General features: G+C 29.1%; 1 protein-coding gene across 1 annotated transcript; it reads left to right on the top strand.

The window, feature by feature from the left end:
• The first annotated feature begins 8,851 nt into the window (after positions 1-8,851).
• Positions 8,852-12,256, top strand: LOC114168125 (uncharacterized). Its single transcript, XM_028052847.2, has 2 exons — positions 8,852-11,506; positions 11,672-12,256. Exons 1-2 carry the CDS (start codon positions 8,932-8,934, stop codon positions 12,055-12,057), a joined length of 2,961 nt encoding a protein of 986 aa, XP_027908648.2. The 5' UTR covers positions 8,852-8,931; the 3' UTR covers positions 12,058-12,256.
• Positions 12,257-15,515: the final 3,259 nt, after the last annotated feature.

Below are 15,515 nucleotides of genomic sequence, written 5' to 3'. Positions count from 1 at the left end.
TTTAAGAAAGTGTCAATTACATCCCAACTTTTAAAAAAGTACTTCAATTAAGTCCCTTTCAGACGGAGTTGACCATCACATAAGTATGTACTAAATTGAAACAAAAAGACATATATAGGGACTAAATCGAAATCAACACAATTATATCTGATAGTGACACTGACACGTAGCATTGCAATGCCACGTGGCACTAACAATGCCAGTGTGACACACAGGGACCTGACATGTGGCAATTTTTTTTTTCAAAATATTAAAAAAATTTAAAAGAAAATTAAACAAAATTAAAAAAAATCAAAAAAATCACAAACTGACACGTGGCACGTTGACTAACGATGTTAGTCAACTCTGTCTGAAAGAGACCTAATTGAAGCATTTTTTCAAAAGTTGGGATGCAATTGACACTTTTTAAAAGCATGTATCAGATTGACACACCTGTACCAAATTGGGTATCATCCGAGTAATTAAACCAAAAGAAAATAACACAATCACAACTTGACATATGGTATTGGCATTGACATGTGGATAATTTTTTTAGAATTAAAAAAATTAAAAAATTAAAAAATTAAAAATTAAAAAACCAAGAGTTGACATGTGACATGTACTATGCACTGACGTTATTTAAACATTGTTAACAAACATGACCAAATTGACTAAAATTGACAAAATTAAAGACATAATTAAACGCAAAACAAAAATAAAGATTAAATCGAAAAACATAACAAAAATATAGAACAAATATATATATATATATATATATATATATATATATATATATATATATATTTACAGTAACAAATATAAAAAACAATAATGACACTTAACGTAATAAATAAAACTAAATTATGTACAAAAACATCCGATTTTAAGATTTGGAAAAGGAACAAGAAAACAAAAGATAAAAAGAAAATGTCTAGAAAAAAGAAAAAGGTACAAACTTTGATAACTTTGTTTAGCAGATGACATCATAAAGGAATAATTGGTTGTCTCAATCTTTAGTCATACAGAATCATGTCCGTAGGATTAATTGTCTTTGTTGCAGGCACACTAATGTTTTAGGGCAGGTCACTCTTGTATATCAAAACATTTTTTGACCCTATTTTGTTTCATCCTTCTGCCTGAGAGTATTAAACCTTTTTTGACAGATAAATGAAGTTTATTAAACTCTTTCATCAAAGATGACAGAAAATGCTTTGTTTTTATGTGTGGAACTTTTTGGATATATTATATATGTATTAGGAGTACACATCAAAGAAACAAAAGCAGTAAATATTAAAAATGTATATTTTATCAAAATATGAAATTTAATCATACTTATTTTTAAAATAATTTAAAAAATCTGTCTATTTTTTATAATGTTAAAATGTTTTTTATGCAAGTATATATTAAGTTAAAATGTATAATTGAATGTCTTTTGTTACCTACATATAGTAACAAGATTTTGCCAAATACTACACAAAGTTAGGTATGTCAGATTATTCAATTCATCATTGAAACACAAGGTAAAGTTTCAAAACAAGTAACCACACTCTGGGTATTTTCGATCTCAGCTAAAAAAAATTGTAGCACTTTTTTGCAATCCTATTATCATAAACAAACAACGACGAATACTTATGCACGGTTTTCTAACATTTTTCACATTTACTTCTTTAACTGTAATTTCTTTTTTGAAAGAAATTGAAACTAAATTATCACTCAAAACAGAAGGAACAAAGACATGGAACAAGAATGGCAAACATAAATCCATTTGACAAAGACACAAAAAGGAATAGTGCAAGAGAGAAATAAGCACAAAAAATATAAGATCATTAGCTATTTATCATATTAATTTTATTTGATGTAATTGAACTGAGATCATTATTAATTTTTAACTATGTATTGACATTTTTATATTTCTAATTTATCATTAATTAAATTCTTTTTACAACAAAATTAAGTAAATTTTTTTAGAAAAATGATATTCTTATTAATTTTATTAGTTTGTTTTGAAATATGTAAAACTTCGACCATTATGGACGAGGGACGAGTCAGATTTTAAAATAGTTTTACTAAAACAAGCACACTTTCTCCATGAATAAATTAGTAGAAAAAATAATTAGATAAAAGTTAATATTTCATTGGAATTTGACTACTTCATGAATTCGAACATATCTCCAGCTTAAAAAGTCAATTTTTCTTTTTCAAAACTAAAGTGGGGAGGGATAAGATCACATAGTAACATATTAAAAGATTATACAATTATACTATATTCTAAGCATATGAAGTTTATTTTATTTTTTTAATTTGGACATGTTATTAAGAGTTTTCCCATAAAGAATCATTTGTGGGAACTTTAGACAAAATCAATAAAAGATTCACAAGATGAAAGGGGCCATACCTATTCTTTGAGGTATAATATTTCTAATTAAGTTTGCCCCAATTGCTTTGCCCCTTTTCTACTTATCCTTTGTCAAAATGTCAATCTTCGTTAAGAAGATTAAGAGAATCCAAAAGAATATATTAAATTTCGAACTCTTTTAGCAAAGTGAAAATGGAACCTAGCTGCATAAAGTGATAGGTTGTGGAAGAAAACCTTGGAATTTAAATACCAGAATTGGAGAAAATTAAAAGAATGGTCCTAAGATGAAACACAAGTCTAAGTGGTGGAAGAACAATTGGTAAGTATCGTAGGTTATTCTTTGAACTCAAATCATAAAGATGGTTTTGTGGACATGGAGAGAAAGAGGAATAACCCATGGGAATAATGTTTAGAATGGAAAAAGAGTGGTTAGTTCGTGGTTCAGTCTTTTATGGTATAACCTGTTGTGGCATAACTTGTTGTTTAGTCATAACTCATGTCAATGGTGATTCATCGTGATAATATTTGTGTTATAAATGAATATTCTCTTGTTAAGAATCTATATAGTGATATGCTAGTGGAGTCTGATTCCTTGGTTGATATGTCTTCTTTGGAGTATGTTACTCTCATTATCAATAATTTGTAGGGTTTATAACAACTAGACTCACCACATAATAGTTATGAGACATTCTTAATTCTTTAATGTCTAATGAAACTTGTTTTGCAGAGGAATTAAAGTTAGTTTTTAATAGCACTAATATGCATGATGAGAGATAAGATTATAATAGTGAAAGGATAATGAGTCACTTCAAACTACAAGGAAATTTGATAGCCGTAGGTCAAAGAAAGTTAACACTAAATCCAAAACAAAGACTTATCAAGATCACTGATGATTTCAAAGAAAGTTGACAGATAGTAAATTTTTTATGCTGAAGGATTTGTCTTTTTACATATAGTTCAAAGTATTGAATGAGTTTTGTGAAGGAAATCATGAGTTTATTATTATCCATCCATGTTTTTACTTGTTTTTTTTAATAATAGATATTTTTTCTACGTGTGTAATGTAATTTTGTCATGAATTTTGTATGATTTCCCTTTTTTTTTCTTTTTTCTTTCGTTTTTTAATAAAATATTCATAAGTAATATCAAACATAAGTTTATTTAGAACAAAGAGTGGTTGTAATTTCAAGTATAAGTAGAGCTCTTAGTGCAAGAGTTGGCATGTATAAAACTAAATTGATGTCAAAATAAGATTTTTTTTGTTGCGGGATAAAAGAATAGGGAGACCATTAATAATGGGAAATCAAAGTGATTTTTTATTTATTTTTTAATCAGCGGGAAATCAAAGTGATAAGAACGATGGAAGTGTGGATCTTAGATCCACTCAGAGATTGCTCCCAAGGCTTTTGTTCCAACTTTTGACAAAAGTTATGCGTAGGTGTATGAAATGTAGGATGAATGCTGTGTTTTTTTTCTTTACGGGTTAAACTCTTCTGTGCTTTTGCCTGTACCATTTTAATGTTATTTTCTTATTTGTTGATTGAAATAAAGGAGTATTTAAGTGAATCAAACATGAGTCTAGTTAAAAATGAGCCATTTCAATCTTATTAGTGAATCAAAACTTTGTAACCCGGATTAATAAGTTAAATAGATTGACTCGTTTAAAGATATTTTATTCTCTTAATTTTTTCTGTATATTTACACAACGATCAAAGTGTTTGACTCAATTCATCTAGTACAATAAAAGAATACACTTATTTCACCAAAACATTGTTATAAATATAGTGGTTAAAAGTAAAAATGTAAATTTATATAATTAGACAAACAATAAATTATACATTCAAATTATTCAAACATTATTAAATAACATTTTAATTTTTATAAATATCAAATTATCGATCTAAGTAATTAAGGATAATAAATAAATATAATAAAAAAATTTGAAACAATGATAAATAAATCGAGTTGAATTTAATATCCAATTAAGGTCGTCTAACGATCAAGTTAAATAAACAGAGTTGAGTTTAATCTATATTTAAAAAATCAATTTTTTTTAATTCCAACCAAACATTTGATAAACCATATTAACCCATGAATTAATACCTCTATTTAATGAACTCAAAGGAAAAAAAAAAAGAGACAGGTGAATAATGGAGCATTGGATTGGAGAATTCTCGTACATTGTTTTGCTAATAACTCATCATCACATTCAAAGATTACTTATAGAGTCGAAAAATCCAAATCTGGATTGAACAGCATTACACTAGAAGCACCTAAGAATTTTCAAAATCCATGCAAAAGTAAAATAAAGAGAGACATAGAATAACAACTTCTAATTATTTACTCCAATTTCTCACCTTGCAAATTTATCATATAAGATTAGAATTTTATTAAAATATATTTATTTCAAGAAAAACTCTTTCATTATTTTTTTCTTTTATTTGTTTGTTTTACTATAGTTAGAATATTGTTCTATTTTCTTCCTTTTTTCAATTGAACATTTTATCACTCATTCATTATATGTATTATTTAGGGATAAGTTTTTTTTTTTTAATCATCATTTGCGAAATTGAATTTCGTCTCTCCTTCAAAGTTTAAACAAAATTCGTTCCTATATTTTAGTAATGCATGAAATTTAGCTGACGGCGTTAATGTTTAGGGGATGTGTCTAATGGTCATACTATCTGGACTGACATGTCAGAACACGTGATGATAGTGGCGAAACTTGAACAAAAAATTTAGGAGTGCCAAATTAGATTTTTTTTTATATATAAATTTTTTTAGTTAAAAAAAAAGTTTTTCATTTTCTCTCTTCATTTCTTCTGCTTAAAACAAACACACATAACAGTAGAATTCAAAAAAGTATGACTATCATTCGCTATTATATCATGATACCAAACCATGAATACCATTTTAGATAAGGCCTTAGTACCTTATCATACTCTTTCTAATATAAATTTATCACCCCTCCTGTATAAATTCAAAACTTTAAAAAATTTACCATAGGAAGGAAAACAAATCCCTAAATTTCATAATTAAGGGTTATACTAATTTGAAAAAAATTATAATGAGGGTTCATACCAATTTCATAAAAGAATTCCTAAAATCATAATTAGGGTTTATACTAATTTGGGATAAACATCCTAAGAAGAATCATAAATCTAATATACATAAATCATTATAAGATACTAACCTTGATATCTGAGAGATCATGCAAAAAAAAAATAAAAAAAAGAATATATATATATATATATATATATATATATATATATATATATATATATATATTTCAATCTCAATCTATGTGTTCTCCAACCTTTGTTTCCCAAATTATCTCTTCATAATTTTTTCTCCTCACACACTTTCATAATAACTTACATTGATAGAAAGATCTTATAACAAAAACAAAACCTTAATCTCTTTCATAAATCAATGTTTCCATTAAATTTTTTATTATTGTTTTCCATAATATAAACTTAATATAAATAATATATATTTATAATTAAAAAAATATAAACATATATAAAAAAAATTCCAAAGGGGGAGTCGTGGCTCCTCTTGTCCCTATAATGTTCTGCCAATGCGTGACGACCATGTCATTGACACGTGTAATTTCAAACTAATTTTTTTATTTTATGTTTTTAGATTTTTTTCTTTTGGTTCTGAAGGACGTATTTCATGTATTACGAAAGTATAGGGACAAATGTTATATGAACTTTGACAAAGATGTGTGAATGCCAATTTTACATGTAAAAATATGAACTAAAGATATACTTAGCATAAATAGTGATTTGAACTAATTAATTGATTATTATGTTATATAAATATTAAATTATTACAATTATATAAATCAATATTGAGATAAAAATAATTTATTTTACTTTTAAAAAAATATTTAATTCGTATTTAAAATTTTAATATTTTTTTAAAATTAATATAAATTAACATGTCAGTCCAATCAGAATGACTATTAGACACTACTAAAAACATACTTATTCCTATTTTTTTTATTATGTTATCAAAAAGTTGTGTTCTAAGAGTTAGGTTATATATATATATATATATATATATATATATATATATATATATATATATATATATATATATATATATATATATATATATATATATATATATCGGTCGTGGGGTCCGTTCGACTTGTTTGGCTCGTTGAGTTGTCGGCCTGGCTCGTTGAGCCCACTTATGAACTAGGCCAAATTGACAATTCTATCAGAGATATCTAAAGTGTGAGGTTGGGGGAGAAAAATTTCAAATTCTACCTATTGAGGGTATTTGAATTTCTACTAATTTAGCTAATTGAAATATTTCAAAAAAATACTTGCATTTTAAATGTTTTTTAATTTCTCTATCCAAACAAAGGATTTCATCACAAAGAAATCCAAATTCTTCAAAAACAATGAATTGTTTTATAAAAAGGCTCTATCCAAACACACCATTAGTGATTTACTTTCCTGTTATTTACATTCATGCCAAATCTTTATCTCCACCCTCTTCTTCATCTATTATTTTCTCCATTTCATCTTTTTGATTTATCCACCATTGAATATCTAAATACAACAAATACCAAAAATATGATACGAATTCTTGATTGAAATATATATAAAGAAAAAATTTAGCAATTTAAAGATATTTGTAACTTTAATTCATTATACAAATGAATGGTTGATCAAATTTGTTTTAATAGTGGATTCATAAGCACTAAAACACTTTAATTCAAATTGAAAAAAAAAAATGTAAGTTTGTTAGTCCATGCAAAAGGATTCACATCGAGTTAATTTAATTCATCTAAAGCACTTTGAATTGCATTGAACCAAAATCTTCAGAAAACCAATATATTTAAATTTAAAATAACAAATTTCTTTAAAATTGGCAAATACTTAATATTTAACATTAAAAATATTCTTTTTTATATAAAAGCAATTGATCAGCTTTTTAACATATTTTACTTGATAATGAAATTGATTGGAGGGCACAAAAATGGAAAGCTTCTTCCTCATTACAATCTTGTTTGTTATTATTTTCTTGAACGAGTGATTATTTTGCATTTTAATAAGTTTGTATTAGATTATGCATCATGTTTATTAATTAAGTTTCTATTTGATTATATTTTAAACGATGTTTCTAAATTTTACGACAAAATAGTTTATTATGATTGAACGTACTTTATTTTTAAGTTGTACAAGTACACCTTTTACTCATAATGGATTATTATAAGTAAGTTATAATCCATTATAATATATTAGGTTGTTGTTATTGAGTTTTAACTTTAACGAAAAACAAAAATAATTAAAATAATGGATTAATTTTGATATATTTAATTATCTTGAACTGAGTGGAGATATAAAGTTTGCATTTAATCCCTTAAGTGCAAATATTATTAGTTCTTTATATAATTAATTAACTGAAACTTTGTGGAGAAAAAAAAGTTTGTATTTAATCTTTTAACAGCAAGAATAATTGATTACATTGTTGAAATTAGGTTTACAGAATTAACAAAAGAACGATATAATCAGTTATTCTTTTAAAAAAGTAATCGATATTAATCAGTAAATAATCAAATTTTTTTATAAATTTGTTTTTGTGTTTTTTTTTTTAGAAATTACTAACATTGTTTCGAACACATTTTATACAATCCTTTGGTTCAACAAATGCTTAAAAATGTTTCCAAATCTTTTGTAATCTTTTTATACCTTAGTTGGATTTTTCTATAGTTTGGTTGTATCATTGTTCATATTTTGAGTGATTATACATAATAATATGAAGTGTAGTTCTAATTAAATTTTATCAAGATAATAAAATCAATATCTATAAGTGTGTAATGTAAATTTGAAAATAAATGAATCAATATAGAAATAACTTTATCTTTCTTTTCATCCTTATATTTTACTTTTCAATCTTTATATATTTTTCCTTTATATATTTTTTTGCACTTAAATATTTCAAACGGATAGATTACGATTTTTTTTCCAAGATCCATTCATATTTTCTAAAGGTTTTAGAACAAACATTATTTCTTTAGACGTTATTTGTCTTTAATAAAGTGGAAATAGTATCGTGAATCACACGCCAGATATAGTGAACAAGAACTCAAACATTCAGAAAATCTATCATATTAATATCTACAAATTTTGTAGGAAACTTCACTGAAAAACATCTCCGACAAGGTGGTCCTATCGAGAATTGAAACCTTAAAATTAAAGTTTAATATAATACATAAATATTATAACAAATTCAATAAATTTTAAAATTATAGAAAATAAAATACAAAAACAAAATATTTAAACATAAAGTAACAGCTAGTGAGTTATGGACTTTATCAGATTTTGGAGTATGGAGCAGACACATGCACCAAAAACGTGAAATGGAGCATGAACTGTGAAGACTTCTCGTGTTCTCGCACGCGTTTAACACGTCTCTATGATCCATTTTCAAATCCAAGATGGGACCCACAGATGTTCCTTACTCTGTCTCAGTGTGTTACATGTAGTGTAGCAGTGTTTCGTCATGCAAATTCACATAGAAAAAACTGAAACAAACGACCACTCCGAACACAAAATCTTTCTATCTTCGGCAGAATGTTCGTGTTTTTTCTTTTCTTCCTCTTCCTTCTCTCTCCTCCACGATACTCTCTCTCTCTAACCCAAGACGGCCTTTTCCTCCTCGAGGCGCGCAGCCGCCTCTCCGACCCCCACAACTCACTCTCCTCCTGGCACCCCGCCGCCTCCACCCCCTGCCGGTGGAGGGGCGTCACCTGCAACAATCATTCCGCCGCCGTCATCGCCGTCGATATCTCTTACTCCTTCCTCTCCGGCCCCTTCCCCGCCGCCCTCTGCCGCCTCCCCTCCCTCTCTTCCCTCAACCTCTCCAACAACCTCATCAACTCCACCCTCTCCGCCGTCTCCCTCTGCCGCTCCCTCCTCCATCTCGACCTCTCCCAAAACGCCCTTGTGGGTCCCATCGACTCCCTCGCCGCACTGACCCCCCTCCGCTACCTCGACCTCTCCGCCAACAACCTCACCGGAGAAATTCCGGAGAGCCTCGCCGCCCTACCCCACCTCGAAACGCTCAACCTCGTTAGCAATCTTCTCACAGGTACCATCCCTGCTTCACTCGGTAACCTCACTTCGCTGAAACACCTTCAACTTGCTTACAACTTGTTCGAGCCGGGTCCCATGCCGAGTGAACTCTGGAAACTCGGAAACCTTGAAACGCTTTTTCTCGCTCAGTGCAACCTTCGAGGTCCCATTCCAGACACCTTCAGCAATCTCGGTAACTTGACAAACCTCGACTTGTCTCAGAACAGCATCACCGGTAACATTCCGCAATGGTTCACGCGTTTCACGCGCGTGACCCAAATTGAGCTTTACCAAAATTCGCTCTCCGGGGAGCTACCCAGAGGAATGTCGAAGATGACGAATTTGAAACTATTCGATGCGTCGAGGAACGAGTTGACTGGGACGATTCCGACCGAGTTGTGTGAGTTGCCACTCCAGTCACTAAATTTATTTGAGAACAAACTCGAAGGGTTTTTGCCGGGGGCTATTGCGCGTTCCCCGAACCTCTCTGAACTCAAACTTTTCAGTAACAGACTCGTTGGAACGTTGCCGAGTGATTTGGGGAGTAACTCGCCGCTGAACCATATTGACGTTTCGTTTAACCGGTTTTCCGGCGAAATTCCGGCGAGCATTTGCCGGCAGGGGCAGCTTGAGCAACTAATCTTGATATACAATTCGTTTTCGGGTGAAATTCCCGAGAGTCTTGGGAAATGCAAGAGTTTGATGAGGGTTCGGTTAAGGAACAATAATCTCTCGGGAAGTGTTCCTGAAGGGGTTTGGAGTTTGCCCCGTTTGCAATTGCTCGAGCTTTTGGTAAATTATTTTTCTGGGCACATTTCTAAGGGGATTTCTGGCTCTTCCAGCTTATCAAATTTGTTGCTTTCAAATAACCTGTTTTCTGGGTCGATTCCTGAGGAAATCGGGTTATTGGACAATCTTGTGGAGTTTGCTGCTAGTAATAATAACCTCTCGGGTCAGATTCCGGGGAGTATGGTGAAGTTGAAGCAGTTGGTTAATCTCGATCTTAGTTCTAATCAACTTTCTGGTGATCTTAATTTCGGTGGAATCGGTTACTTGAGCAAGGTCACTGACCTTAATCTGTCACATAATAGGTTGGATGGAAATGTTCCAAGCGAATTAGGAAGCTTTCCTGTGCTTAATTATCTTGATCTTTCTTGGAACAATTTCTCTGGGGAGATTCCATTGCAGTTGCAGAACTTGAGGCTATCTGAGTTGAATTTGTCTTACAACCAGCTTTCTGGGGATATTCCTCCTCTTTACGCCAATGCCAATTACAAAACGAGTTTTATAGGGAATCCTGGCCTCTGTAGTCATCTCCCTGGGCTTTGTAGTTGTTATGGTAGGAATAAGAACTGGAGGCACATGTGGATTTTGTGGTCCATTTTTGTGCTTGCAGGAGTTGTGTTCATTATTGGGGTGGCTTGGTTTTACTTCAGGTACAGGAAGGTGAAGAAATTGCAGAAAGGGTTATGCACTGCGAGTTGGAAGTCGTTTCACAAGCTGCGGTTTAGTGGGTTAGAGGTTGCTAAGTTGCTGAATGAGGCCAATGTGATAGGAAAGGGAGCATCTGGGAAGGTATACAAGGTGGTGCTCAGCAACGGTGAGGTGGTGGCAGTGAAAAAACTGAGCGGAGGAGCCCCAAAAAAAGTGGATGAAAATGGTGGTTCCAGAAAAGATGAATTTGAAGCTGAAGTAGAAGCACTGGGGAGGATCAGGCACAAGAATATAGTGAGGTTGTGGTGTTGCTGCAACAGTGGGAACGACAAGCTTTTGGTGTTTGAATACATGCCAAATGGGAGTTTGGGTGATTTGTTACAGAGCAGCAAGAAGAGCTTGTTGGATTGGCCTACAAGGTGTAAAATTGCTGTTGATGCTGCTGAGGGGCTTTCTTATTTGCATCATGATTGTGTCCCACCCATTGTTCACAGGGATGTGAAATCTAACAATATATTGGTTGATGAAGATTTTGTAGCAAAAGTTGCAGATTTTGGAGTTGCCAAAATAGTGACAAAAGCCGGCCATGGGACAGAATCAATGTCTGTTATTGCAGGATCATACGGCTACATTGCACCAGGTTTGTGAAATTTAGTTCAGAGACACATTTGAAAACATATCCACTTTCTATTGTTTTGCATCTGAATGAACTAATATCAAGCATTATCAATTAAGACCATTTTGAGTTTGCAATTGGTCTTGCTGTGAATTTGGTTGAACATGTGGTTACTTGATTGATGTGCAGAATACGCGTACACTCTGAGGGTGAATGAGAAATGTGACATATACAGTTTTGGAGTGGTGATTTTGGAGTTGGTAACTGGGAGACCCCCCATTGATCCAGAGTATGGTGAAAATGATTTGGTGAAATGGGTTTCCTCTGCATTGGAACATGAAGAAGTGGATGATGTAGTTGATCCTACATTGGACTACAAATTCAGGGAAGAAATAAGCAAGGTGTTGAGTGTGGGTATGCAGTGCACCAGCTCCAACCCGATAACTCGCCCCACAATGAGAAACGTGGTTAAAATGCTTCGTGAGGTAACATCAGTGCCCAAATGCGCAAGTGTAAACCATGGAAATGACCATTGCTACAGTGAAGGCACTTCTCGTTGTATCAGTGCAGTGTAGTTTGAGCAATGTGTTGTGAAAATGGTGAAATAGACATGAACGACTCAATTTCATCTTGTATTACAGGGATGAAAAACTGAAGCTCTTGCTATAGTCTAGGGTCGCTTTTTCTTGTGGTTCTAACAAATCCTTTAAGGAGAAAATGCTGCATAACTGCTAAAAAGTGAGTAATGAAATATATATACTTTAATTTTGTATATATCCATTACGTGTTTATTTTATTTTTTTATCACATCACATAATTTATAAATTTATCATTTTTTTTCTTCTAAATGTATATTAAATGTTGATGCACCTTTTTGATATACACGATTTATTTAAGGAAAATCCAATTATAACTGACTTTAATAATATAATAATTTAAGTTGAAATATACAAAAATACGTAACTAAAATATTAATATTTTTTATCATTTAGATGCGTTTCCTTTTCATAAATATCAAAGTATCACTTTTTGTATGTATATAACTTGAAGATATTTTTTACAAAATTTAAAGCAGATGAAGCGACATTTGCTTATAAAGCAAAGTTGCTCATACAACCATTATCACTTGAAAGAAAATTACACATTAATTTGAAATGTTATTGTAATTTATTATAAGACTCATGGCATTAATTAAATTAACCTTTCATTTTAACCACTTTAACATTGAAACAATTTTTTGTGTATAGTATAGGTATTTAATTTCGTTTTAGTTCAAAGTCTTTATATAGTGGTTGTCAAGGACTTTATTACAATATTCAGTTTTCAAGTAAAGAACCAATTCTGAAATGAACTATTTCTAAGGAAATACAATAAAAAAAATCAATATTATAAGTCATTACTCAACAATATAGGAAATCATAATATTATTTTCAACTTATAAACTTAAAGCATCTAAAATTAAACTTTCAACTCATATTTTGGATTCATTATTACAAATGTTTCTTAAAAACCATTATTTAGTTTCAGGTGTTTCCTTATTAAGTATACATTTAAAAAGTTTTTTAAGTGTTTCTGATAAGCTGTAGAACTCTTAGGGTGTGTTCTATTGTGTGAATGGATTTGAGAGAGAGTGTGAAATGGATTTGTGAGGATTTGAATGAATGAATATGTGTATTTTTTTTTAGTGGATTTAGAGGGTAAAATGAGTAAATTTGAAGATAAGTTGTATGAAAGTTAGTGAGAAATTTGATTGATGTGATAGATAAAATAAATTGTAAAAATAGATAGAATTATAAAGTTATCAAAATACCCTTGATGAAAAAAGAAAATGATTTTTTAATTTGATATTATGAAAACAATTACAAATAATTAATATGAATTAAAAAAATATTAAAATTATATGAATTTTTAAAATAAAAAAATTTAAATTTTTATGAATTTGAAAAAATTTATACAATTAAATTTAAAAACAAGTTATGCAAAAATTAATAATAGTAATTATTATATATATTATTTTTTAATAATATTTTAATTAATATTAATTATTCTACATATTTATATATAATAATTATTATTATTATACTTAAAAATAATAATTATTTTATATATTAATTGTTATATATTAATATATTAATTTTATTATATTTTTGACAATATTTTAATTATTATATATTTAGATATATTATTAATGATAATAATAATAATAATTATATATATAAATATATTATTATTTATTATATATAATAAATTATAATAATAAATAATAATATATTTATATATATAATAATTAATAATATGTTCATATATATATATATATATATATAATTAATAATATATATAATAATTATTTAAAAAAATATGATAGTTAACATAAATAATTTAGTATATGTAGGGATAAATTTGTAAAACAGATATGTATCAGCTCAAATCTCTTTGTTTAGAGAGGATGCAATTAAAATGATATTTTCTGAATCCTCTCCTTCATTTCCTTTCAAATTAATGCGTGTGAACATGATTTTATTCACAAATCCGTCGCAGCAAATCTATGGTAATAGTAACATCAGCAGAAGCGAACACAGGGTTAATGTTTATGCACAATGTGTTATCTTTTTACGAGTGTATATAGAAATTCTGAAGTTGTAAAATTTTTAGTTTTATATATAATTTGATAGAGTAAGTATGTTTTGAATAATATTTGTCGGATAAATTAAGTTAATGAAATTATTATATCTGAAAATTGTATATTGTGACATGCATGTAGTATTATATTATGAATGGAAGAAAGTTAAAAAAAAATTAAAATATATATTTGGTTCCTATTTTTGTTTAATTTTGTCGATTTTGTCCTAATATTTTTTTTGTTCAATCAAATTCCAATTTTTGTCAATTTTGTTCAATTTGTTTTTTCTGGCTATTGTGGTTTAAATAATTAAAGGTAATGAATACGGACTACCACATGTCACTTCATGGTTTTTTTAATTATTTTAATTTTTGAAAAAAATGTTCATGTCTCAACCCAACAATGTGCCACATGTCAAAGTTAATGTTTTATATTCAATTTAGTCTCTATATTTTTTATTTTTATTCAATTTAGTCTTTTTTTTAAATATTACAATTTTGTCCCTCTTCAAATTGAGACCAAATTTATTTTTTATATAAAAATTATAATGATGTTTTTATTAAAATTTACATTTTAAAATTTATAAAAAAATTAAATTTGGTTTAAATTTGGAGATAAACAAACTTGCTCCATTTAAAAAAAAATAGGACGAAATTGAACAAAGATAACAAATATAAGAACAAAATTAAATATAAAACAATAACTCTAACATGTGGCATGCTCTAAGTTGACACGTGGTCATTAAAAAAAAAAAACACAGTGACACGTGGTAATTACTGCTCATTACCGTTAATTATTTAAACAATGTTAGCAAAAAAGATCATACTGAACAAAGTTGATGAAAATTATGACTTGATTGAACAAAAAAAATATATTAAGGACTGAATTGACACAAATGAATGAAAATAAAGATCAAATGTATATTTTAACAAAAAAAAAATCACTTATTATATCAGGTTTAGGAATATCTGTCATAATAAGTTGGACTTACTAAGTCAAGTATTTTGGAACATGTCATAGTAAGTCCAACTCATTATATCATGTTTAGAAATATCTATTATAGTAAGTTGGATTTATTATATCAAGTCTATAAATACTGATCACAGTAAGTTGGATTTATCGTATTAAGTTGGACTTATTATAATAGATCTACAAATATTTATCATAAATTGGACTTATTATAACTTGTTTTCATAAAACTAAGGTTTACGAATATCTATAATTGTAACTATGAATTAATTTTTTTTTTGTTTTATTTGATTTTGTTTGTCATTAAAAGTAATTTCTGAGTATTTGCATTACTTTGAATTATGATGTTGATATTTATATTTGGGTATGAAGCAGTCATGTTGAACTATGATAGTGGTATATGACTTTTAAATTGATTTTACAATGTTGTGAGCTTTGGAATGA

Source organism: Vigna unguiculata, chromosome 11 (genome assembly GCF_037176805.1).
Source record: "Vigna unguiculata cultivar grain cowpea cultivar isolate G323 ecotype 2 chromosome 11, ASM3717680v1, whole genome shotgun sequence".
In the NCBI taxonomy this organism is placed as follows: domain Eukaryota; kingdom Viridiplantae; phylum Streptophyta; class Magnoliopsida; order Fabales; family Fabaceae; genus Vigna; species Vigna unguiculata.
This window is presented reverse-complemented; position numbering and strand designations above follow the sequence as displayed.